Source organism: Pteropus medius, unplaced genomic scaffold (assembly GCF_902729225.1).
Source record: "Pteropus medius unplaced genomic scaffold, Ma_sr-lr_union100, whole genome shotgun sequence".
Taxonomy (NCBI): domain Eukaryota; kingdom Metazoa; phylum Chordata; class Mammalia; order Chiroptera; family Pteropodidae; genus Pteropus; species Pteropus medius.
In genome coordinates, this window is record NW_024345805.1 from 76,882 (window position 1) to 102,574 (window position 25,693).

The 25,693-nt window shown below is 40.6% G+C and overlaps 1 protein-coding gene across 1 annotated transcript; it reads right to left on the bottom strand.

The window, feature by feature from the left end:
• Positions 1-70: 70 nt before the first annotated feature.
• Positions 71-25,605, bottom strand: LOC120612201 (uncharacterized). The gene is made up of 3 exons (XM_039874682.1): positions 25,548-25,605; positions 24,623-25,128; positions 71-195 (listed from the first exon to the last, which is right to left on the bottom strand). Exons 1-3 carry the CDS (start codon positions 25,603-25,605, stop codon positions 130-132), a joined length of 630 nt encoding a protein of 209 aa, XP_039730616.1. The 3' UTR covers positions 71-129.
• Positions 25,606-25,693: the final 88 nt, after the last annotated feature.

The following is a 25,693-nucleotide window of genomic DNA, read 5'->3' on the forward strand; positions in this document are numbered from 1 at the left end:
TCCAGCATTGGAGCAGTTGCTTGAGGAGTGCCAGGAACTTATGAGAGGACACTAAGTTGTTGGTTTTCAGAGTGATGGCTAGAGAGTGGCTTTCTCCTGGACAGAAGTACTGGCAGTATCCATTGTTCCTTAGATGATCTCTCTCTGCTCGCAGAATGCAACGCAGGCGTCCTCCATATCCGAGTCTCCATCAACCTAGATAACACAGGTTGCTTCACCTGAGTGATTCCTGAGACTCTGACTATCCCAACTTGTTTCCCAAAAAAGTCGCCTCCAGTGGCTTATTTCACACACATGGTCTGTCTTGGCTCATGTTGTGGACTTTTCTAAACTCTCTCAAAGGCTCACAAAATCCAAAAAAGTGGGGTCTGGCCTCATCATGACCTGTACCTCTTGCTGAGCAGCACCAAGTCCGTCACTAGCGGAAGCCGGCTTCGGTTTCTGGCTAGGCCTCTCGAGGCACCTATAAGCCCAGCATAAGTGGCAGCCATTTGTGGATATCTTGCTGACTCTTACCAGGTGGCTTTGAAAGTGTACAGGCTGCAGCTACACATGGCCTACAGCTGGGCCCCTCCCAGGAGGCCCTTGGGCCAGCACACCTGGTGGCCTGCTTTGACTGGCAATGGAGCTGGAGCACCAGCCAGGGCTGAATCTGAGGAGGACATACCTGAAGGGTAGATTGGGCAGGCACCAGAGCCCTGCTAAAGTGAATTCTGCTCCGTAGGGTTAGCTCCTCACCAGCCAATCTTCATAACCAATCAGCCCAAGGATCAATCTCTCCCACTGAAGTGCAAACTGGAACCAAGTCTCAACTACATCAGAAGGGAACACACAACCCACAGAAGGGACACACACATTGAGCATCTCGTTCAGGTGATCAGAGAAGGCAGTGACATTGGGCCCCTGGTAGATAAAGCCATCCTACTAAGACCGGGAGGCTTAGAAACCCTACTTAATACATAGAAACAAATACAAGGAGGCAGCCAAAATGGGGAGACAAAGAGACACATTCCACATGAAAGAACAGAACAAAGCTCCAGAAGAACTAAACAAAGTGGAGACAAGCAACCTACCAGATACAGAGTTCAAAACACTGGTTATAAGAATGCTAAAGGAACTTAGGGGAAGAGTAAATGACCTCAGGGAGAACATTAACAAAGAGATAGAAAACATAAAAATCGAGATGGAAAACATAATGGGGGAATAATCAGAAATGAAGAATACAATATCTGAGATGAAGAGTACATTAGAGGGAAGCAACAGATAGGATAAAGCAGAGGACAGGGTAGAGAAGGACACCCAATCAGAACAGCAACAAGATAAAAGAATCCAAAACTTCCCTAACCCAGTGAAGGTAATAGACAAACAAGCCCAGGAAGCACAGAGAGTGACAAGCAGGATGAACCCAAAGAGGCCCATACCAAGATACATCATAATTAAAATGCCAAAAGTTAAAGACAAAGAGAGGATCTTAAAAGCAGCAAGAGAAAAGTAAATATTTACCTACAAGGCAGCTCCCATAGTACTGTCAGCTGATTTCTCAACAGAAACTTCGCAGGCCAGAAGGGTTTCGCACGAAATGTTCAAAATCATGAAAAGTCAGGACCTACAACCAAGATTATTCCACCTAGAAAAGCTATTGTTCAGAATTGAAGAACAGATAAAGAACTTCCCAGAGCAGAAAAAGCTAAAGGAGTTTATTACTACCAAGCCAGTATTATAGGAAATGTTGGAAAGACTTTAAGAAGAAAAAAATATATATCAAACAATAATTGAATGAGTGAATGAATGAATAAAATACATGAATAAAGAATGGCAATAACTACATATCTATCAACAAATACTTCAAATGAAAAAGAATTAAGTGCTCCAATCAAAAGATAGGGTGGCTGAATGGATAAGAAAACAAGCCCCTGCGTATGCTGCCTACAGGAGACTCACTTCAGATTAAAAGACTCACACAGACTAAAAGTAATGAGATGGAAGAAGATATTTCATGATGGACCTAAAGGGTACTGTGCTAAGTGGAGTAAGTCAGATAGAAAAAGACAAATGCCATATGATTTCACGTACATGTGGAATCTAAAGAACAAAATAAACAACAACAAGAACAGAAACAAATTCACAGATACAGAGAATACTTTGAGGGTTACCAGATGAAAAGGGGTTGGGGGTAGGTGAAAAAGGGGGAAGGGATTAAGAAGTACAAAATGATAGTTACAAAATAGTCATGAAGATATAAAGTATAGCATAAAAATATAGCCAATAATATTGTGATAATTATGTATGGTTTCAGACAGATACTAGTTTTCTTGAGGTGATCACTTCCTGAGTTATACAAATGTCTAATCACTATGTTGTACACCTGAAACTAATATAATATTGTATGCCAACTGTAATTGAAAATTTTTTTAAAAATCTTTTTAAAGAGGATTAACAAATAGACAAAGCCCATGTCAGTTATAATAATAGCCAGATGCGGCCTTCTCTATGTCCCATAAATAATGAAATCGAATCTTGAAGTACAGCAGCATATCGAGACATAGAAATACTTGCATCCTCATCTTCTTTATCTCAGTATGGCTGAAGACCTTCTAAAAGCTCACGCTTTAATTAATAACAGCAGCAAAATTACAAGTATTAGCAAGGATGTGGAGAAATTGGAATCATTGTGCATTGCTGCTGGGAATATAAAATGGTACAGCCACTGTGGAAAATGGTACAGCGCAAATAAACAAGAAACAAAAAGGAAAAAAGAAAAGAAAAGAAAAGAAAAGAAAATGGTCCAGTGATTTCTGAAAGAATTAAACATAGAATCATCACTTCTGGCAGGACATACACCCAAAGGAAGGAAACTAGGGATTCAAACAGAGATTTGCATATCCATATTCACAGCAGCATCATTCACAAGAGCCAAGAGGTGGAAATAAACCAAATGTCCATTGATGGATGAATGGATACACAAAATGGGGTGTATCTACACAACGAAACAGTCATTATTCAGTCTTTAATAAAAAGGGGATTCTGATATATGCTACAACATGAATTAACCTGAAAGACATCATGCTGAGTGAAATAAGGCAGACACAAAAGGACAATACTAGATGATTTTATTTAAACGAAGACCCTAAAGGAGTCAAACTCATAGAGAAAGAAAGCACAACAGTGGTTGTCAGGGGCTGGGGGTGGGGGTGGAGGTATAGGGAGTTAGGGTTCAATAGAGATGAAGTTTCAGTTTGAGAAGGTGAGAAAGTTCTGGAGATGTATGGTGGCAATGGTTATACAATCATGTCAATGTCTTTAATGCTGCTAAACTGTATACTTAAAAATGGTTAAAATAGTAAATTTTATGCTATGTATATTTTACCACGATTAACATGTATCTCAAAACAGCATATGCTTTATAAAAAGCGAAGATGTGTTCTAAATTTACTGAAGCAATGAGACTCTGTGGTTTGGCAACCCCATTACTTCCATTTCTAGGGCATACATTAGCCATTTGCTTTCTCACACTCAAACTCAGTCATGTCCCTCTTTCATGTAAATAGAGATGGGATGGTGGACATGCTATTACTCAATGTTGCAAGTTATAATGGATATTCTGAGTGATACTCAGATGGTCTTGGTTAAAAAATCCAATAGCACAGAGGCTAGTAGACCAGGCTGAAAATGGGATGATGGTAGTTTATGCCAAAGTAAAAGTAAAAGTGGCCTGGGCTTACCTCTTTTGTAGAACCATCCAATGACATTTAACCTCTTCACAAGAAGATGAAATGATTAAAGGTAACCCCCAAGAAATCCCAAGTCTCTCCTTAACCAGGCCAAAACAACCACAATGTTCCCCAACAAATAAAAAAGGCAGGAGGAGTATTCCTCAGATGAAGAAATACCAGTAACTGCCAAGTGGTAACCAAAACATGTCAATCAAAATATTCTTATGTTTCCATGAGTACCAGGCCTAGGCGATTAGACTTCTAAGTAGTAGGCCTGTGACCAGAGATGCCTTAAAGGGCCAGAGGCCAGAGCGTGGAACACCTCTTGAAGAGTTGACAAGTCTTTCTAGCATAGAAATGTATTTTCTGAGGTCTTACACCAAAAAGTCACTGTAATCCCTAAGTAGGAACACTGTCAAAAGGGCCACAGCCATTGTAAGGAAGACATGTCACGATGGGAGCCAAGATCAGGGCCATCAGAAATGTGCCTTCCTTAAGTGTCCTTGGACAAGGAGCCATGTGTCAGTATTGACAGAAGTCCTTGTGTGTGGCTTTGTTGTGCTTTAGTCGAAAAGGTCAGTTCCCTTCTTCCCTCCTCTATTTTACCTTAAATATGGCTGTCACCTGACTATGCTTACAGTTGTAAATTTATACAGTTTCGGTATAAGACTCCATTCTAGAAACTCACACGCAAGAAGCATGAACCAGAAATAGAAGTGGGCAGAGAGGAGAGAAAAGTGTAGATGCGGAACAGTAAATAGGAGAAAGTGGGAAAAACTTGTGGTTTTATTTTTATATTTTACTCTTTTTGGTTTTATATTTTAGTTATATTATTGTGAGATTCTCGAACAGAGAGACAGGACACCGAGGCTATAAGCAGGAAGCAGCATTTATTGATACCCCCACAAGCTCAGCAGATTCTTATCGAAAGGCTGAGCCCTGATTGTAACATAACAGGCAGTTTTATACAGTCTTGTTATTTCTACACAGCTACAGATATAAGAACACTGATTGGTTGGCAAGCTATGAGAAAACTGATGTTAGCAGGAGAGTCCGTGGAAGCGGGCAGTGGGGAGAGGGCAGTCAGGAACTGATTCGTTCAAGCAGGAAATTGTCAGGCAAGGTCAGGCTGCCACAGTATAATTTACAAAGAGTAAAATGTATCAATCAGAAGTGCGTAGCTCAAGGAATTTTTACAGAGGTCCCCCTGTGACCTCCACTAAGTTCAAGAAACAGAATATTCTTGTCTCCCAAAGGTTCTTTCATGCCTCTTGCTAATCACTAGATAAGAGTGTCTGATCCCTTACACCTCACCAAAACTATGAGCTTTTGTTTCTTTTGCTCAGCATGTTTTTGAGAGTCATCTGTGTTTTTCTTTTATATATATATATAATTTCGATTACAGTTGGCATAATTATTATATTTGTTTCAGGCGTACAATATAGTGATTAGACATTTACATAACTTATGAAGTGATCGCCCTGATAATTTTAGTACCCATCTGACACCATACATATTTATGACAATATTATTAGCTGCATTTCTCAGGCGGAACTTTTAAGATCCCTCATGACTATTTTGTAACTACCAATCTGAACTTCTTAATCCTTTCCTCTTTTTCAGCCATCCCTCTAACCTTCTCCCACCTGTCAATCATCATAATGTTCTCTGTGTCTTTGAGTTTTTTTCTGTTGTGTTAGTTTATTTTGTTCTTTAGGTTACACCTGTGAGTGAAATCATATGGCATTTGTCTTTCTCTGTCTGACTTACTCCAATCAGCACAATACCCTCTAGGTCCAACCATGTTGTTACAGATGGCAAGATTCCTTTCTTTTTTTTAATGGCTGAGTCATATTTCATTGTATAAATTCTTTGTTCATTTCTTCATTGAGGGACACCCAGGTATCATCCATATTTTGACTACTGTAAATAATGCTACAATAAACATATGGATTCACATGTCTCTTCAAAGTAGTGTTTTGAGTTTCTTCAGATAAATATCCAGAAGTGCAACCATCACCACCACATTCATCTCCATAACTCTTCATCTGGTAAAAAATGAATCTCTATACCCATTAAACAATAATTCTCCATTCTCCTCCTTACTCGAACCCCTGGTAACCACCATGATACTTTTTGTGTTTATGATTTTGACTACTTTAAGTATCCATATAAGTGGAATCATACAGTATTTGTCTTTTTGTGACTGGCTTATTTCACATAGTATAATGTCCTCAAGATTCATCCATTTTGTTGCATATGTCAGGATTTCCTTTCTTTTTAAGACTGAATAATATTCTACTGTACGTGGAATATTATTTCACATTTTGCTTATCCATTGATCACTGATGGACACTTGGGTTGCTTCTGTGTTTTAGCTATTATAAACAATTTTTCTATAAACATGAGTATACAGATAACTCTTCGAGGACCTCTTTTTATTTTTTGAAGTATATACCCGGAAGTGGAATTGCTGGATTATATGAAAATTCTATTTTTAATTTTTTGCAGAACCATCATAGTGTTTTCTGCAGCAGCTGTACCATTTTACATTCCCACCAACAGTGCACAAGGGTTTCAGTTTCTCCATATTCTCACCAATACTTGTTATTTTCTGGTGTTTTTGTTTGTTTGTTTTTGTTAGTAGCCATCCTAATGGGTATAAGGTGGTATCTTATAGTTTTCTATTTACATCCCAAATGATTAGTGATGTTGAGCATCTTTTCATGTGCTTATTGGTCATTCGAATATCTTCTTTGGAAAAAATGTTTATTCAAGTGCTTTGCTTATTTTTTAATCGAGTCGTTTGTTTTTTGTTGTTGTTGAGTTTTAGAAGTTCTCTATATCTTCTAGATATTAATCCCTTATCAGGTATATGATCTGCAAATACTTTATTTTCTTCCATTCTGTGAGCTGCCTTTTTACTCTGTGGATAGTGTCCTTCCTTTCTTTCTCTTTCTTCCTTCTTTTCTTTCTTTCTTTCTTTTTCTTTCTTCCTTTCTTTCTTTCTTTCTTTCTTTCTTTCTTTCTTTCTTTCTTTCTTTCTTTCTTTCTTTCTTTCTTTCTTTCTTTTTCTCTTTCTTTCTTTTTTTTTTGTAGATTGGTGAAGGAGATATTTGGCGAGGAAGAATATATGATTCATAGGTCCTGTTCCATCCAACTGTGGTGGTCATTGGGTAAACTATAATTAAATCTGTACACAGTTTCTCCCAGGAGTCGCTCTGAACCAATTACTGATAACGTGTAAAATTCTACTCCTGGAGGAAACTAGCATTTTGACTCAGTGTTCTCAGCCTCAAATTGAATAGCCTAGCCCTTTCTGTCAATGGAACAAAGATTTTTGTGGTTTATCTATGTCTTTTACTGCCATGCGGAATGGTGGTAAGAAACCATGAGCTCTGGAGGCAGAGATAACTGACTTCAAGCTTTATTCCTGCATTGTTACTCAGTATTACATTGGATGCAGGCTAATTAATGTCTCTGAATCTCAGTTTCCTTATGTAGAAAGTGGGAATATTAATGCAACCTTCAAAATTTATCGTGAGAATGAATTAAAATAACGAACATGACATTATCAGCAGCTATTTATTTATGTATAGATATTTATTCATATAACCTAATATACCTAATGTGCCACATTAAGGCCATTATCCTGACTGAAGAGATTTGAGACAGAAGTGAGAGAAATTATTAAATACTAGCATTTTTTTGGTAGTGTCTCTTGAGGCACAAAATGTTTTAATTGTTGTGAAGTCCAGTTTGTCTGTTTTTTGTTACTCATGCCTTTGGTGTCATATCCAAGAAATCATTGCCAAATCCAGTGTTGTGAAGATCTTGTCCAATATTTTCTTCTAAGAGTTTTATAGTTTGGGTCTTACATTTAGGTCCTTGATCCATTCTGAGTTAATTTTTATGTATGTGTTAGGTAAGGGTCAAACTTCATTCTTTTACATGGGGATATCTAGATTTCTCAGCACCACTTGTTGAAAGGCTGTCTGTTCCCTATTGAATTGTCTTGGCATTCTCAGCAAAATAATTTGACCAAATATATGAGGGTATATTACTGGGCTTTTTATTTTACTCCTTTGGTCTACATGTCTCTGTCTTTATGCCAGTCCCACAATGTTTGATTACTTTGTTGTCAGTTTTGAAATCAAGAAGTATGAGTCCTCCCGTTTTGTTTTTTGTTTTTTTTAATTGTTTTGGCTATTTGGTGTCCCATAAGATTCCATAAGAATTTTAGGATGAGTTCTTCTATTTCAGCAAAAAAGGTCATTGGGGTTTTGGTAGGGATTGCATTGAATCTGTAGGGTAGTATTGGAGTAGTCTTGACATTTTAACAATACTTAGTCTTCCAATCCATGAACCTGGGATGTCTTTCCATTTAGTATGCCTTTTTAAAATTTCTTTCAGCAATGTTTCGTAGTTTTCATTGTAAAAGTCTTTCATCGCGTTGATTAAGTTAATTTTAAGTATTTTTCTCTTTGTGATGCTATTATAAATGAAATTGTTTTTGAAACTTTCCTTTTTTAGGTTGTTCATTATTTGTTTATAGAAATGCAACCAATTTTTGTGTGTTGATCTTATGTCCTGCTACTTTGCTGAATTTATTTGTTTGTATGTTTGTTCTAATAGATATTTTGTGGACACTTTAGGGTTTTCTACATATAACATATTATCGGCATACAGATATCCTTGCTTCTTCCATCCCAATTTGGGTGCTTTTTATTTTTCTTACCTAATTGCCCTCACTAGAACTTCCAGTACTATGTCGAATAGAAGTAGTGAAAGCAGGCATCCTTGCCTTGTTCATGATCTTAGAAGAAAAGTTTTCATCCTTTCACCATTAAGTATGTTATTTTCTGAGGGTTTTTCATGTATGGCTTTTATTAGTATTTTGTTCCTTTATATTGCCAAATAGTATCCATTATGTGATATACCATTCATAATATTCATTCATCAACTGATGAGCATTTGAGTTTATTCCACCTTCTGACTATGATGAATAATTTTGCCATGAATATTCATGTACAGGTTTTTGTGTAGACATGTTTTTATTTCTCTTGGGTGTATACATAGGAGTGGAATTGCTGGGTCATATGGTAACTCTATGTTTAACTTTTTAGTAACTGCCAAGGAGTTTTTCCAAAGTAGCTGTACCATTTAAAATTTTACATTTCCACCAATAAGGTACAATGGTTCCAAAATTCACATTCTTGCCAACACTTGTTACTATCTTTTTATTACAGACATCTTGCTGATTATGAAGTGATATCTCATTGTGGTTCTGTTATACCTTCCTTCTTTTTAAAATTGAAAGTTTCTCATTGCTATCCGACTTCACATTAAATTTAGGCAGTATAAAAACATCATTAGTACAATTGTTTCAAGTGAATGTTAAAGATTTAACCTAATCTAAGGTAGAAATCTGCTGTTGACTCTGTTTTTTTTCCATATCTATCTTTCCATACCTCTCTAACTTCCTTTCAGATTGGCCCTGGGAAGAGATGTGAATGAGTACTTAGAGGCATTTAACTTTATCTATAATGATTTTGTTTTTGTTTGAAGAAGAAATGGAGGGAAAACATTTGAGGCATGTGTTAGAAAATATTAACATTTGTTTAAGTGGCAGGTACATGTGTAGCTATTATAACAGACTGTGTACTCTTCTATATTCTAAATTTTTCAGAATTTTTTAATTAAAAAAGAGCAAAGGACACAATAGGCATTTTATCTCCCAAAAAATACAAATGGCCAATAACAATGAAAAGATACTCAACCTCACTCATAAATTTAAGAATGCATATTAAAACATGATTAATTATTTTCACCTTCATTAACAAAGATTTAGAATTTGGAGATAATATAGATAAAGATGGAGGAGATAGGCTCTCTCTTACATCATTAATACAACTATTTGGAGGAGCAATAGCTATCAAAATTTTCAAGTTACATGCTCTTCCATCTAGCAATTCCAATCTAAAAAATTATCCTATAGGTAGGTGGTCTCAACCAAGTCACAGAAATGTATTTGGATTTTCATTCCAACATGTGGTAGCAGAAAACTGGAAGCAACGCAAATACTCTTTATTGAGAAAATTTAGAGAGAGATCTAAAGCAAATTAATTGAAAATGCAAGTTATAACAGTATATATCCAGTAAGATCATGATTCCTTTTAGATACGTGTGTGTGCGTGTGTGTGTGTGTGTGTGTGTGTGTGAGAAAGAGAGAGAGAGAGAGTAGCCTCTGAAGAGTAAGACCTGAGAAATTAGAATGGCAACCTTTACTTTACTTCTCTGTAGTATTTCACTTTATTTCTATGAGTGTTAATCTTTTAAATTTTATTTTATTAGTTTCAAGTATACTGTACATTGGTTATACCTTTCCTAGGTTTATAAAACTATCCCTCTAATATTTTTTTAAACTTTTTAAAAACGTAGTTAATTTAAATATATTCAGTTTTTAAGAGAACAGTTAGCAAATAAGGTTTTTTTTTTAAAGGTAGGATTCTCCTGGGTTCTCAGCCTCTGCCCCTCTCACACTTCCACTCTGTAGGCTTATTCAGCTATCCCCATGCACTCACATTACACATCAATGATTCAACCCATTCTTCCTGCCATCTCCTATAGCTTAGGTCAGAAAAACCCAGTAAATCTTGACAAACTTCTTTTCCCTCATCATTCACATCCCAGTGGTCACCATGATTGATTCTACCCCACAAAAAGTCACATTCCTTTCTTCTCTGTTCTTCCTCAAGCATAACCTTTGTTATTCTCTAACCTATAATATTAAAGAGGCTTATAACTGGTCCCTGAATCCCTCATCTCTCCTCCTTATAACGAATCATCAGTGTCACCAGAGGTACCTCAAAAGCTTCTTATTGTTGCCTACTACTGTGGTATAAAATTTCAATCCTCAAATATTTATTATTAGTAAATATTTATGGAATACCTGTAATATACCTGGCACCATGTTAAATAAACTCTTAAGATATAATTGCTGAGTAGACACAGACTCAGCAATACTCTCCTGAGGTTTCTAGTCTATGGATACTTTACACGACAAGGTCCTATTCACCCTACTTCGTCTGTTCAGCCGCAGGTCTCACCACTCTCTTCACCCCATGAGAGTCCTCATTCTGTAGTAACACTACACTATTTACTGTTACAGATCCATCAATGTGTCTTAAAATGTGGTCTGCAGATAGGAACACATGTCTGGGAGGTGAGAAAGCTGAATTTTTAACATGTACCTCAAGTGATTCTTGTTACTTAGATCGCGTGTGTTTTCACCTTAGCATACCATTGTTCATGCAGTTCCCTCTACTTCTCTCCATCTTCTCTCTCCTGTACCTAAAATCCTCTTGTTTGCTTGACAAACTTCTGTCGGTCCTTCAAGACGTTGCTAAAATTCACCTCCTTTCTTTAGCCTTTTTAGGCCATTCTTCCCTATACCTATTGCCTTATCACTTAGGATTCTTTGGGCCTCATGTTATAGAAACCACAACTCTTGACTGATTTAGACAGGAAGATGATTTATCATCTTATATAACAGAAAGTCCAGAGGTAGGACAAGCATCAGAATTGATCGATATAGGAGTTTTCAATGTCATAAAAACCTAGATTCTTTCTTTCTTTCCACTTTGCTGTCCATGGTAAGGCTTCATCCTCAGGCTGTTAGTGAATGACTGCAGCAGTTCCCAGGATCACAGTCGGTCATGGCAGTGTTCAGAGGAGGAAATTTTTGTTAGCAAGAAGTGCATGTCTCACATCTCACAGCCCAGAACTTCATACCACACCCATTCCTAAGCTAGTCACCACCAAGGGAACTGGGATTCCCACGGTTGGCGTAGACTAATCATCTGGGCTGGGATGGCTGCCGAGGGTTAACCACAATGACCACTGTGTTACCCAGTCCAAAATTTCTCTATTGTTCTCCATCTCCAGTGCTGTCATCTTGTCCTTGCCCTCATGACCTTATATTCTATTGGCGGATATAAGAACTCTAAAAAAGATAAAATGGTGGGGTAATAAAATAGAACATGAAACAAAGGTGGGTAGGGAGCCTCTTCTAGATAGAGAGGTCAGGAAAGGAATCTCTTGACGAGGTGACATTAAAACAGAAACCTCAGATAATGAGAAGCCAGTTGCGCAACAGTTAAAGTCCTCACCGCAGAAGAAACAGCAGGCAGAAAAGCCCTGAAGTGGGAACACCTTTGTGTGTTTATTATGTGTCTCTTCCATGAAATAAAAGCTCTATAAATACAAGTACCTTGCCTGCCTTGTTCACCTCTGTATTCCCAAGGTTCTGGCTGGCACAGTGGAGAGATAGAAAGAAGATGTGGGATGTAGTATGTCCTCAGTAAATACGTGTTGAATTAATAAGTCTCCTACAATAGAATAGATTGTTGCCTCATAAAAGTTTCTATAGTACTTTATGAACCAGGATACTTTCACATTGTATTAGTGTACATATCTGCCTCCTTCTGCCAACAGCTCTTTGAGAACATGCATGATTCATCTTTGTTTTCCCATTATTGACACATTGCCTAATCTCACTGTAAGCCCTCTGTGAATTTATAGTTGAACACATAGCCCAAGTATCAAAGTGAACTTTTTGTGAAATATACTTATGTTTTTCAATTTTTTTTCTATGTAGGAATCCACAGAAATCTAAAACTCCTAAGGAAAAAAAAATTCTTGGGGAAAATCAGAGCTATACAGAAAAAAAATGTTTCCCATTGTCTTTTGATTTAAACTCATAACATAGACTTGTGTACATACTTAAGCTGAGTTCATAGGAACAGCAGTTTTGTTCAAAAGAATGTTGCTTATCTGGAGACAACTTTTCTACCTGCCATTGAAACAAAATTATCTCCCTTTGAAATTCTCTAAGTGAAATAGAAATTTTACATCTAATAATAACTTTCTCCTCTTCTAAAAAATTACCTAAGCAGAGGAGAATTTTAAATATGGAAAAGCAAATAATTATAATAACAAATTAAATATAGATGGGTTCCGCCTCCCAGAATTACTATTGATTACATTTTAACATGGATATCCTTTCAGTCATAGCATGTGGTCCCCAAATTACACTTAGGTTACATCCTTAACATGCTTCATAACTTAGACTGAATGTCCATTGGAATTGCATAGGTGATCCTAACACAATTATGTTTATGACGTACATATTTTTTCCACAATGAACACCATTATTGTTTTGGTATCTCTTAATAATACAACAATAATATCTGTAAATTAAATGATACTGTTCACTTAATAAAATTAATTATAAAGAGCATTAATTATTTGTTAAGTTTCAAAAAGAGTGTGGCAGTGTTACTGTGCTCCATTCTATTAATGAAAGAAGCCAGTCCTTTTAAAAAGTCTTCCATTGTCTGTGCCAGCAGACTAATATAAATCTTTTTGTAAAGTAAAAAGAAATAAGAAGTGCTCATCAAGGGCATGAGACTGAGGAGTAAAATAGAGCAGCTATTGAGGGTATTACTCCATACAGTCACTATAACAACACAGAGTTCTGTGTTAGAGGTTTATTAACAATCCTTTTCAACCTTAGTGAGCCACTTGCGTGAATATGAGCTTACAGAACCCAGTTACTCGATTACCTATAAACAAAAATGGGATCACGTTTGGAATTATACAAGTTTCAAATCTTGTCACACTGGCTATGTGACCTTACCTGTGGTATTTAAATTCTCTGAACCTGGGTTTACTTGCCTTAAAATGAACCTAGCGACTCCTGCCTCAGTAGTCATTAGGACCATGAAGTGAAATAATGCATCGAGCATTTCTGTTTACATACAGAACATAGAATATCATCCAGTTTGGTGGCTCGCTTTTCCAACTTAATCTGTCATGAATGTTTTCCATATTGATATATCTGTATCTGCATTATTTTAATGGCTATCTAATGCTAATTTCTGGCTAGTCTTTAATATAAGTCGCTCTTGAGCAGCCTCTGGCAGAGTGATTCTCTGGCACAGGCATTTCTTGAGTGCTGTGCAGTTCCCTATTGGCCTCATTCCTCACAACCCTAATGCTTTTGATCGTACAGTTGTTAGTGGTTTGAGGATGCTGAGGATTCTCCACGATGCAGCTGCGTTTCTGACTGAGCAGCTATCAGGTGCCAAGCACTGCAGGAATTACAAATTCCATTTCCACAAACCAGAGGAGACCAAGGAACGACCCCTGAACACTCATGGCTCAACCAGGGCTGAAGTCCACCTGAGGCAAGTGCCATCATTTTCTGTAAGCAGTTTTGGGTCTTGATTTATTATCTAATGATATATTTTCTCATACGACCTTTTGAGATTTCCAGCGTTAATGCTGCCCTTCGCTGCATTTATTAAAGCATTTCTCTAAATATCTTGCAATCTTTTGGCTTCAGGAAGTCAGCATTTGACATATTTAACTTCCTGGCTTCTAAACATCAGCAGCCTCATGAATACCATCCTGATGGAATTGTGTAGGTGATCCTAACACCGATGAGGGCGAGGAGGAGGTATAGCTGAAGTCAGCTCGGTGAGTCTTGAGTGGAGAGGGACATGAGAAATACTCAGCTTTCCTCTACTCCAGCTCTTCAGGGCGCTGTGAAATTTTGCTGAGATCAGAATTTCCTGGGTAACATTTAAGAAGACTGAAATACAGTTCGTGTTGAAACAGCAGTAGCTGGCTGGCAAAAAGAGAAGAACATGTGATATGGAGGAGAAATTCAACTAACTATTAGATGTATATCTTCTTTTCTTTGACTATAGTATATTCTGTCAACTTTGGCTGAACTACCATCATCATCATGGTCAAAAAGTGCTATACATATTAAAATTGGCCTAATTTTATAATGTATTTGTTATGCTTGGCATTGAACAAAGAGAATAGTGTAGTCATTTTTCCAGGAACCTTCGATCCAAGACTCAAAAACCAATTATTTCCTGAAGGAAAATTAATAATGTGCTTGTTTTGTCTCTTTAGGAGGGCAACTGGTATGAATCTGCCAATGCCCTCGTGTTTCCGGCACTTAAAAAAGACTTCCAGGGAGGCAGTTGGTGTCTACAGGTCTGGATAAAATTAGAGAATTACAGACAAGTAATGAAGTTTTCCAATATCAAAGTGGACCAAATACTGGAGTGGCCTCACTCATTTAGTAAGTGAGGTTTTATAGGTATTATTAATTAATGCTGATGCCCTGGGATCCTGCAGCTCTTGTACTGAACAGGGAATTTAATATAATAGACATTACAATATTGCTACTTCTGGTGGACTACAGAATGGAGGAATTTTTAAACCTTGTCCATTTTTTAGAACAATTAATGTACTCAAATTAGGTGGGTCCAGATTATTATTTTGTTCTTCCTTCAAGTGCCTATACTTCTTGGGGAACTAACAGACCAGGAGATTTTAATAATTTATTCATGTATTCACATAACTATCCTTATTGCAAAATTTGTGATTGATCTCTTGTCTATCTTTATGTCCTAGGTGTCCCACCCATGGTCGAGGACTTTTTTATAAGAGAAACATTGATGTAGGTGTGATGGTAATTAGGTGTGCTGGCAATGTCATCTGTTCCATACAACAAACAAGTGAGAAAAGTATTATGACAGCAAGATGAATCTCATAATTTCTCTCTCCCAGTTCTTTTGTCTTATTGTAGAAAGTGGTCATCAACTGTAAATATAATCCCTAGATCAAAAAATAAATTGTGCATTTTATCAATTAGAAGATAGTGTTTTGTTTTGTTTTTTTTTTAACCTTTTAACATCTCTGAAATTCATAGTAGGCCCAGTAAAACTTCATAATCCACTCTAAGGATTAGTACAAAAAGATATTCTTTGAAGGTTTTTTTTTTCCTGATTACATCCTAGAATCAAAAGCACATAACAACACAATTTTTAGGTTTCTCTTTCCTGCAGAGACATTAAAAACAAACAAACAAACAAACAAAACAGTAGTCTAGTGCCTATAATCTAGGAATTCATCATGGAAGTATTTTAAGAGATGGAAGAAATCTGGAAATTGTACCAAAAGAAACTTTGTTAATCAGTGGTTATAAGTCACATTAGAAATGATTGGGAAATGTTCTCAAACCTCAGCTGTAATCAATAACAAGTTCTTCTCCATTCTCCTTCACATATAGGGCAAAGGTTGCTACATGTTTTGCGTTGATGACTCAGAGGTAATGGATACCGGCATGCTTCATCAATCACTCATGTGAGCCTAAATCCTGGGATCATCAATATTGATGAACAGAAGCACATTGTTATCTTTGTCATGTGCAAGATCTACCAAGGGGAGGAATTCACTTATGACTATAAGTTCTTCATTGAAGATGCCAGCAACAAGCTACCCTGCAGCTGTGGTGCCAACAAATGCCAGAAGTTCTAAACTAAAGCTGCTCTTCTCTCCCCGTGTTGGGGTACCAGGACCCAGGGCCATCCAATGCTGAAGGCCCTTGCCAGTAGCTAGGAGTTCTAGGATTGAGTGGGCACGGTTGCAGGGCCTCCATGATGGCTGAGCTCCCTCATGTCCCATATTCACATTATACATGTGGTCATAATGCTGGAGAGAGAGATGAGGTCTCAAAGAAAAGATCTGTGACTGGCTTTCTCCTGGGGCCCCTCTGATTATATGCCATTAAAAAGTGGGAAACGGGGTCCCTAGCAGACTTGCCTAGAAGAAGCCTATTGAGGGTTAGTTATGTTGGGAGATTGGGCCTGAGCATCTCCTCAGAGAGAAGTTGCCATCCTCGCCTTGGCCCTTTCCCAGGCACTATATGCAAGGGGTCAGGCAAAGCCCCAAAAATAGGGTTGGTTGGATACCTGACAGCTTGTCAGCCAGGCCCAGCCTGTAGCCATCTGTTGAACAAACCAACAGAGAAGGTCTGGTGGCTTTCCCTACTATCCTCTCACTTGAGAGTTCACTTCTGGTTGGGAGACAGGATTCTTAGCATCTTTGATGTCAAAGAGCTATCTTGGGGTTATGCCAATTAATTATCAAACATTGAGCCTGTGGCCTTTAAGTGGGAGTATTATCCCCCACTTATGAGCTTTATCTCAGCCAATTACCTTTCTTGATAATAGGAATGGCTTCCCTTTCCTTCCTTCTCTTCACTCCACTTTCTTAATTTCCTGTTCTTCATCCCACTGCTTTTCCATCCTTTCTGGGTGGTAGCAGAAAGCAGCTTCCTGCTCAAGGACACTCCTCATTGGGCATAAGTAAGAGTCTACAAAAATGTTCCCTGAGCATGTTAGCATTCTCAGTGGGGAAGTAGCCAGTGGCCATTGGCCATAACTGGACAGAATTTGGAGAAGTTTTCATAAAGCTCCACTGAGCATTTTAAAGAAACATATGTAGCATGGTTTTTTTAGAACAGGAAGATATTTAAATATAATTTGAATCATGCAACAACCAGAGTATCACAACCAGGATGACCCCTGGCCACATGCCTAGGACACATTAACTTTATTTTCCCATTGTTAAGACATAAGACATAAGACTTAATTTTTAAATGGTGAGTGCCCAGTTGAAGGCAAAACACTAATCAGACATCAGGGCCCAAAACTTAGGTAACAGACCACCCTGTATTAAGGGTACTCTGCCACCTACGCAAAATCCATGGATAAAGTAAATAAATGACACTACTGACCTGATTACTCCTTAGATGTGGTCATAACAGCATCAAATGTTTCTTTGCTTCCTTCCCCCAAGACAATGTCCTGAACCTGTTAAATTAGGTCTCTAGATTTTGCTCTGTTTTCTTTATAGCCTACTATTTAACATTTTATAAATGTAAATATATTTTGTATATTTTCTATGAGAAGCATTTCATAGGGAGAAGCACTTACGACAAGGCTACTTTTTAAATCACAGTATTATCCTAATTTAAAAGATTAGTTTTTAATATATATATATATATATATATCATAGGATAAAATTAGAGAAAATATTCAGCTGTACACACACAGTCTATATTTTCCTGCCCAGCTCCCCCCAGGAAGTGTGCTTTTAGTTTAATGTGTAGCTTATTTTGTGCCCTGTTGACATTAATGTTTTCTGGGTTTGCTCTTTGACAATAAATGGAAAAGGAAGGTCACCCAACTCCATCGGGTCACTCCCTTTCTTCCCATATCGAAGCTCCTCAAGAGGCTACAGTTGTATCTCAACAGCAGTTTCTCATCTTCCCTGCACTGCCTCTACTTTCGAGCACTAGCTCAATGGAGATAGGTGGTAATCTACTTTCCCCTCATCTTTTCTACTTCAGAGTTAGCAACCAAGCTGAGTGGCAACCTGACATTTTCCATCACCATCTGCATCATAGGTCACTCGCTCCCTTTCCCTCTGCCTACCAAGTCCCCATACCAGCAAAAACCACACATTCCCTTTATGCCCTCTTTTGGGGCAGCCCATTGAAACTGAAGAACAGTGTGACCACTCACAAAGCAGATGTTTCTCTGTGTCTGTCAGCCATAGTTTTCACAGGAGTGTAGTCCAGCAAGGGCGGGGCACCCTTTTCCTTTTTCCACCACAAGAAGCTTGTTCCTATGGAAGTCTAGCAAGGCAATCTGACTCAGTCCAGCGCTTTCTGCCCCACGACTCGTGACTCTGCTCTGCCTTCCATTCTGGGCTCCCTGTTCTTCCCTGACCTTAAGAACTTTGTCTGGTGGCTTTGCTAGAACATCGTCACTGTTTTCACTGTCATGCAGGGAGCCCAGCATTGTGGCCAGATGGCAGAGACTTCCTTGTCATCATGGAGAAGTACCAGCAGGGTACCGGGGAAGAGCACTCTACCCAGCCTCACCCCCCTTCCACCTTTTGCCCATGAACAAGACACAGTGGCCCTATGGGTTTCACTGGTATCTGAATTCCTTTATTATTGCACTGTGTGAGGTTTTTTTCGTAAATCCTTTTTTTTTTTTTTAAGGAAAAAAACAAACAAACAAAAAAACTCTTAAACTGTGTTTGCTACAAAATTGATTAGTGCTTTGATGGGTCTTGAATTCACTTTGAGAAAGACTCAATGACCAGTCAAGGAGTGGAGAAAACTCAGCTAAATAGACCTAGTTACCTCCCTGCTGGGCCATGTTGTACTGAGCCCCCTCCTCATTCTCTTTCTACCAATCCCAAACCCTGAGGTGGAGGGAAGAATCCACATCTTTCCTTCTCTTGCCAGTTGCAGATGCTTTGCCTTGCCTTTCCACTCCCCAACTCTAACCACGGAAATGAGAAACTCCTTACAACTCAGCCTTGAGTCCATTGCCAAGATTCACCATACGCGCCAGCAACTTGGGGAATGAGCTGTTTCCCTACAAGAGGGAAAGAAGGCAAAAATAAAAACTGCATAGCAACCTACAAAACACTTCTGAGTTTGTTTTGAAAGTGACCTAGGGAATCGCCACACAAAAGTACAGACTGAGGAACTGTGGTGGGTCACTCCTGAGAATCCCCCAGGGGCACCCCAAGTCCCTACAGAGTATCAGCTGCAAACCTGGTCAGTCCTCAGTGAGTGAGCCAGCTCCCTTACAGATTCACTGCTAGAACCTGTTGTGGCTGCATTTCCTGGTGGCCAGTGACAACTATACAACCAGAATAGCTGCATGGTGCTGACGCTTTGGCTGGAACGTTGTCCCTTGGTTCCCTCTGTTACCGTCACCCACTTCTAGCACCGTCCCTCCTGTTTTTTAGCCCAATAACAAGAATTAAGGGGGAAGCCCTTAATTCAGAAATGGTGTCACCTGGAATTTTTTCTGTCCATGAATGTTGCCAGGCAGTACCTGTACTCCTTGTTTCTCTATTTTTGGTTATGAATGTTGGGGTTACTACCTGAACTGAGGAGAAAATTGGGTTCTGTGCTTTCCTGGTATCTTGTTTCAAGGTACTCTAGTTCTTTCAACTAAGGAAATTGATTTGTGGTGTTTCCTTTATTGAAATTTTGTCTCTTTAGTAAATACAGATAGTTGAATAATTTTTTTCAAAAGCTCAACAGATGACACGCTTCTTTTCTAGAAATAAGACATTTCTTGACAACTTTACCGTGTATTACAGATCTTTTGTGGTTTTCTTTGTTTGTTTTTTGTTTTTTGTTTTTTTTTCTTGTGTTCTTCCAAGCTTCTGGTTAGAGAAAAAGAGAAAAAGAGAAAAAGAAAAAAGGAAAAATATGTGTCTAAAGTCCATCAGTGTTAACTCTCTGTGACAGGGATGAAAGAAAATAATAGTTCAAAAAATAATAATGCTGAAAGCTCTCTACAAAAGATTAAATGTAAAAAACATGTACATAGTTGTAAAAAAAAAATGAAGTTTCTAGAGAGAAAAAAGTGGGATAGATGATAGAAGCTCTGTTTCTTCCTCTGGTGACCAAATCAAAGATGTGAAGGAAACACGGAGCAGCAGCAAGAAAAAATAGCCTGGGATCTACATGAATAAGCCATACGACTATGAAGAAATCCAAGAAATCCAAGAAAGCACCCTGCAGTGGCAGAAGGCAGGACGGGGCAAGGACACGGGGCTGCCTGGTCCACAGCGGCTGAGTGAGACGGACGCTGTGGCAGAGCCAGACACCTCTTAAAGGGGCCACATCTGCGAGCGGATTTTCGGGGTGAGGGACCTGTTCACTCTGAGCACCAGTGCCTGATCGGCTGCACGCAGGGGGCACCAGGGACTTACAGGGAGACAATGTCGAAGTGAGGGCCGAGGCTAGACATGCTCTGTACAGAAGTGCCAGCTGTATCCATTATTCCCTGATGAGCATTCCCAATACCAGTGCACCAGACACAGCGCCGCCATAGCTGTGACATCATCAAATGGGATAACAGAGGTCGCTCTGCCCAGAGGATTCCCTAAAACCCTGCCTACTCCGACTCAGGCCCCGCCCAAGCCACAGCCAGGTGTATCCTCAGCGAATCAGGTCCTCTTTGCTGAGACTCACACTGAAGGAGGCAGCTGGCCTCAGTTTCTGGTGTGGCCTTATGAGGCAACTATAAGCACAGCATCTGTGAACTGCTTGCTAAATCTTAACAGATGGCCCCAGAGGGGTAGAGGCTTGGGCTAAATTTGGCCTGCAGCTGAACTCCTCTTAGGACTGTGCCACTGGACACCTACTTCACAAGTCCACACTAATAAGACCGGGAGATTTAGGAGCTTTGCTTAGTACATAGAAACAGACATGGAAAGGCGGCCAATGGGAAGACAAAGAAGCAGAAACCATATGACAGAACAGAACAGAGATCCAGATATAATGGAGACAAGTAATCTAACAGGTGCAGAGTTCAAAATACTAGTTATAAAGATGCTCAATGAACTTTGGAAAAGTGTAGAGAACTTTAACAAAGAGATAAAAATGGAAATGGAAATTATAAAAGGGAACCAGTATGAAATGGAGAACATATTATCTGAGATGAGAAGTACTTTAAATGGAATAAACAAAGGAATAAACAAAGAGAATAAGGAAGAGGATCAAATGCCCTATCTAGAGGACGGGAAAGCCAATCAAGACACTCAATCAGAATGGCAAGACATTGACACCAAGACTATAAAAATAATTTAAGGAGGATACGAGACACTATTAAGGCTCCAAATATCCATCTGATTGGCGTAACAGAAGAAAATCAAGATATTGAACAGCTGTTTGAAGAAATAATGATGGAAAATTTCCCTAACTTGGTGAAGGAAATGGACATAAAACCCCAGGAAGCTCACAGAATTCACCACTTAATTCTCCCCATGCTCCAAGCTTAACTGTGTTTCAGCAGGAGGAGGGCAATATTAAACTCTCACATCTTTGTCATACCAGAATTTATCACCCCACAGACAATGGAAGATAGAAACAGGGCAAGGCATGGCTCAGCTGAATGGTTCCAATCTAAGCAAGCATTCAGTGTTACATACCATATGTGCCAAGCACTGAACCGATCCCTTCACAGTGAGTGCACTCCTTGGCTTTTCCATCGGTCACTAAGGGGGAATAGAGACTAATGTCCCCATTAGAAGTTTTTGGTGCCTTCTGTTTCTAAAGGAGTAAAGCCTAAGCCTTACTGAGACTTCAGGCTGAAAAGTTGAGCAATACATAAGAAGTGATTTTCATGACCTGGGAATGTCATGTGGTCTCTGTGTTGGAGACAGTGTAGTAGAACAAAATGAGGATGGGCTAAGGAACCAGAAAGACTTGGTTTCAAATCCAAGCTGTGCAACTCATGGGCTGTGTGACCTTGATCAAGTCTTTTAGCTACAGGGTAAGAAGTTTGAGCTTTATTCACTTGACAATGGAGAACCAACTAAGATCCCTTTGGGACTCAAGCATTGCTAGCTCTCAGCCTTGGTGACCTCAGCTCCCTCTGCCCCAAATACTGCATCTGACAACTGCTGTGACCCATATTCCAGCCTAGTCAGTTCTGGCTCAGGTGCCAGGTTTCCAAAGCCTGAGGTGGTCTTTGATTTTTGCTCCCAACCACATACTTGTCCCCTCTCAGGGTCTCCCCAGTACAGGTGGAATTTTCCCTTGAGCACAGATGGAGCAGTCCAAGGCCCTGGAGCTGCAGGGGTGATAGCAGCAGAGGCTGGTGACCTCAGCAGAGCCTTGGAGAGGTTTGGACAAGCCATCAACCTGTGGCCTGAGAGGGCCTCAGCCTACAATAATCAAGCCCTTGGCATCTCCGGGGATATGTGGCAGGTGAGGGGAGACACCCTGGAATCTCTGCAGCAGGGGCCCTGAAGTGCACGGATCAGAGAGGCAGTGGCTGTTGGGCCAAGGTATGGGGGTGGGGAGTCAATAAACCCCTCTGGAATCTGCCTTCTTACTTATATTTGATACATTATGGGTCCTGCTAACATCTTGGGACTGTTGTGAAAGTCAGAATACATGCATTCCATTTATTTATCTAACAAACATTTAATGAGAGTCTCCACTATTGTAGCAGTGGGCCAGGTGCTTGAGGACACAAAGATAAAAGGTATACTACTTTATAGCAACTACTATGGACCAGGCACTAAGCACTTTATATGTAAGATGTAGTAATTCATTTAATCCTCACAACAACCTTGAAAGGTATGTACTTTTGTTATCTCCCTTTACAGATGAAAAAACTGAAGTGTGGAGGTTAAGTAGTTTGCTACTCTCATACAGCTAAGAAGTGGCAGAGCTGGGATTTGAAGCAGGTGGTAGGGCTCCAGAGTGTATGCTCTTAGTCCTCACATGATACTGCTTCTCAAGCTCAGGCTAGGGGTAGGTCAGACACATAATTACATCACCATAAGAAGTTGAGAGGGATCCGCTACTGAAGAATGAATTTTGAAGGATGAGTAGGAGTAAGCTGGATGGAGGGGAGGAAGTGGAGGAGGCACAGCCTATAGACGTCCAAAAGGCATGCATAGGGCACTTCCAATTTCCAGGCTGGCAGGAACAAGGAGTGGTGGGAGGATGGAGTAGAGCCTAGAGGTAAACAGGAAGCATTAAAGGGTTTTCACTGGGAGTGAGTGGATCAAACCTGCTGCATTCCCATCACTCTAGCTGGAGTAGGGACAATGGGACAAAGGGGGCCATGCTAGGGACCAGAGAGCAGATCAATAAGCCATGTAAACCACAGAAACCTAGTAGGGAACTACTAGACTATTAAGACTCATGGTGGTGGAGATGCTCCTGGGACCAGGAATGCCAGGTCAGGGTTATAAAGGTCTCTGGGAACAGCCTGCACACTAAAACTCCAGAGGGGCTTAAAGGCGATTCGCCTGGAGGGGCCTTTCAATTTCCCCAGACCAGCGCCTTTTAGGGAAACTGAGACATGCTGTCATCAAAAAGCTTCTGAAAGGTCCAGGTCCAGGTGCAGTAGAGAGTATACCCCCTACTGAGTTCTGGGGAGCAAAACAAACAGAGATAGAAGAGGGAAGATAAGCCTTGCTCTAGAATGACTGGAGCTCCCCAAGCACCCTGACAGGCTCTTTAGAGAGCTTTGTTAGGCCCAGTAGGGCCCTATCCCTTACCCTCCTGTAGTGTGGGAATCAGACTCTTCCCTTACCTCTTGTGTGGGAACCATACCTTGTCATGGGCGGCAAAGGCTACATGCTCACCTCCCATTTCACTGGACTTAGGGACTTTTCACCCTTCCCCACCAACTTATCTGCCCAACACGCTCCCACTGAAAAAGCCCACCACAAGCCCCATATGTTTCAGGTCCCCTTGCATTTGGGGCTGATGCCATCCTCAGCTCAGCCCGGCTGTTATGCTTCTACAATAAACCTTGCTTAACCCCTTTGGCCTGTGTGTTTCTCCTTCCGGGATCCTAACAAACATGAGTGAAATGAAACAGCCCAGAAGAAATGCAGCTCAGTGGACCCGATAGTAGATACCAGCCGTCGGCCTAAGGTTGAGTTCAGATGCCTAATCCCAGTATTTTATGAAGACAATGAAAATTTAAAAATGGGACAGACTAGCTCTGGCTCCAAGACCTCCTTCAAAGAAAATTTGAAACAAAATAATGAACATTATGGAAATAAGGATTGAGGAAAGCCACTCAGTGGAGAAAACAGGTGAGAGAAGCTGTTTTAAATCACAATATAAAGAAAAGCCTTCAAAAGGAAACGAAAGAGAAATGGGCTTTATTTGTAAGAAACGGTTGTCAGTTAATAATTGTCTTGGACTCTGGGATTCAGATTTAGTCACCTGGTATACGGTAGATGGTTAATAAGGCACGTGTGAAATAAATTGCCTGCTACATGCTAGCAATCGGCCAGATTCATGAACATGGTGACCATTCAAAATTGTCCCAGCAACTTCACGTTTTGGTGTGGATCAAGGGGAGACCTGGACTATAGTCCCAGTTCTGCCACTAACGGGTTATGCAGCCAGGGCATGTCTTACCCACTCTTCCAGTCTTCACCTGAGTAATGGGAATAACAATACCTACCTCTAGGATAAAGTGCGAGCGGGTAGTAAACGGCCGAGCCCCAGGGCCCCAATGCTGAGCCCGGATTCTGTGTTCGTTCCTCCCACAGGAGCCCTGGAAGACCTGGAGCTCGCTCATGGCGCGGCTGCAGGGCCGGGACAAAGACGCCCGCAGGGACTTCGAGTGGGTAGCGCGGCTGGGAAGCCCTTTCGCGCGGCGCCAGCTGGTGACGCTCAACCCGTACGCCGCACTGTGCAACCGCATGCTGGCCGACCTGAACCAATAAAGCTGCCGGTTCGCCCAGACTTTCCGCCAGTGTAGGAAGGCATACGGGTCACAGACGGCAATGGGGTGGCGGCGAGGGAGCTGTGGCCCACCTGGTCCGGGCTGCGGGGCTAGCAGGCGTGGTCCGGCATTGATTGGCGGCCCCAGCCTGGCGTAGCCCCGCCCCTGCAGCGCTCTGCAGTGCTCATCAGACCTGAGCAGCTGCTCTGGCTGAGCCGGGGCTGGGACCCAGGTGAGCCGGCCTGATGGCGGGGCAGGAATGCTTGGTGACTCCTTCCTTCCAGATCACCTCCTCCTCTGCCTGCATCCGCCTGAGCAACCAGAGGATGGGAAAGGACGCCCAATGAGGCAAGAGAGACACGGGGTCTGGAGAAGGATGGTCCCTTTGGGGGAGGGTCACGTGTAGCCCAGTATCTGTGTGTGCGTCTGGGCCTAGGGCGGGTGCTCCTTGTTTCTGTGTATCTGCGGGAGTGTGCCTGTTTGTCTCCTAGAGTCAGAACTCAGTTCTGCGCCCTCAGGTACAGGTATGTGCTGGGTGGCTTTGGAGTTTGGGGCTTGGATGTTCGCGTCCTTGCCTTCGCCCTTGTGGGTCAGCCTGCATTTTTGTTTCTGGAGAATTAATTCCCGGAGGAATTGCTAAGCTTTCCTGATCTCCCCTGACTGACATCGAGGCCCACCCCCTTCTTTTGGCAGGGTGGAGCCCAGGTCGCGGCCACCATGGCGCCGCCTCCACGCGAAGCTACCCTCCTGCACGCAATACCGCTGCTCCTGCCAGCCTTTCTGAGCTCAGCTACGCCCCTGCTCATC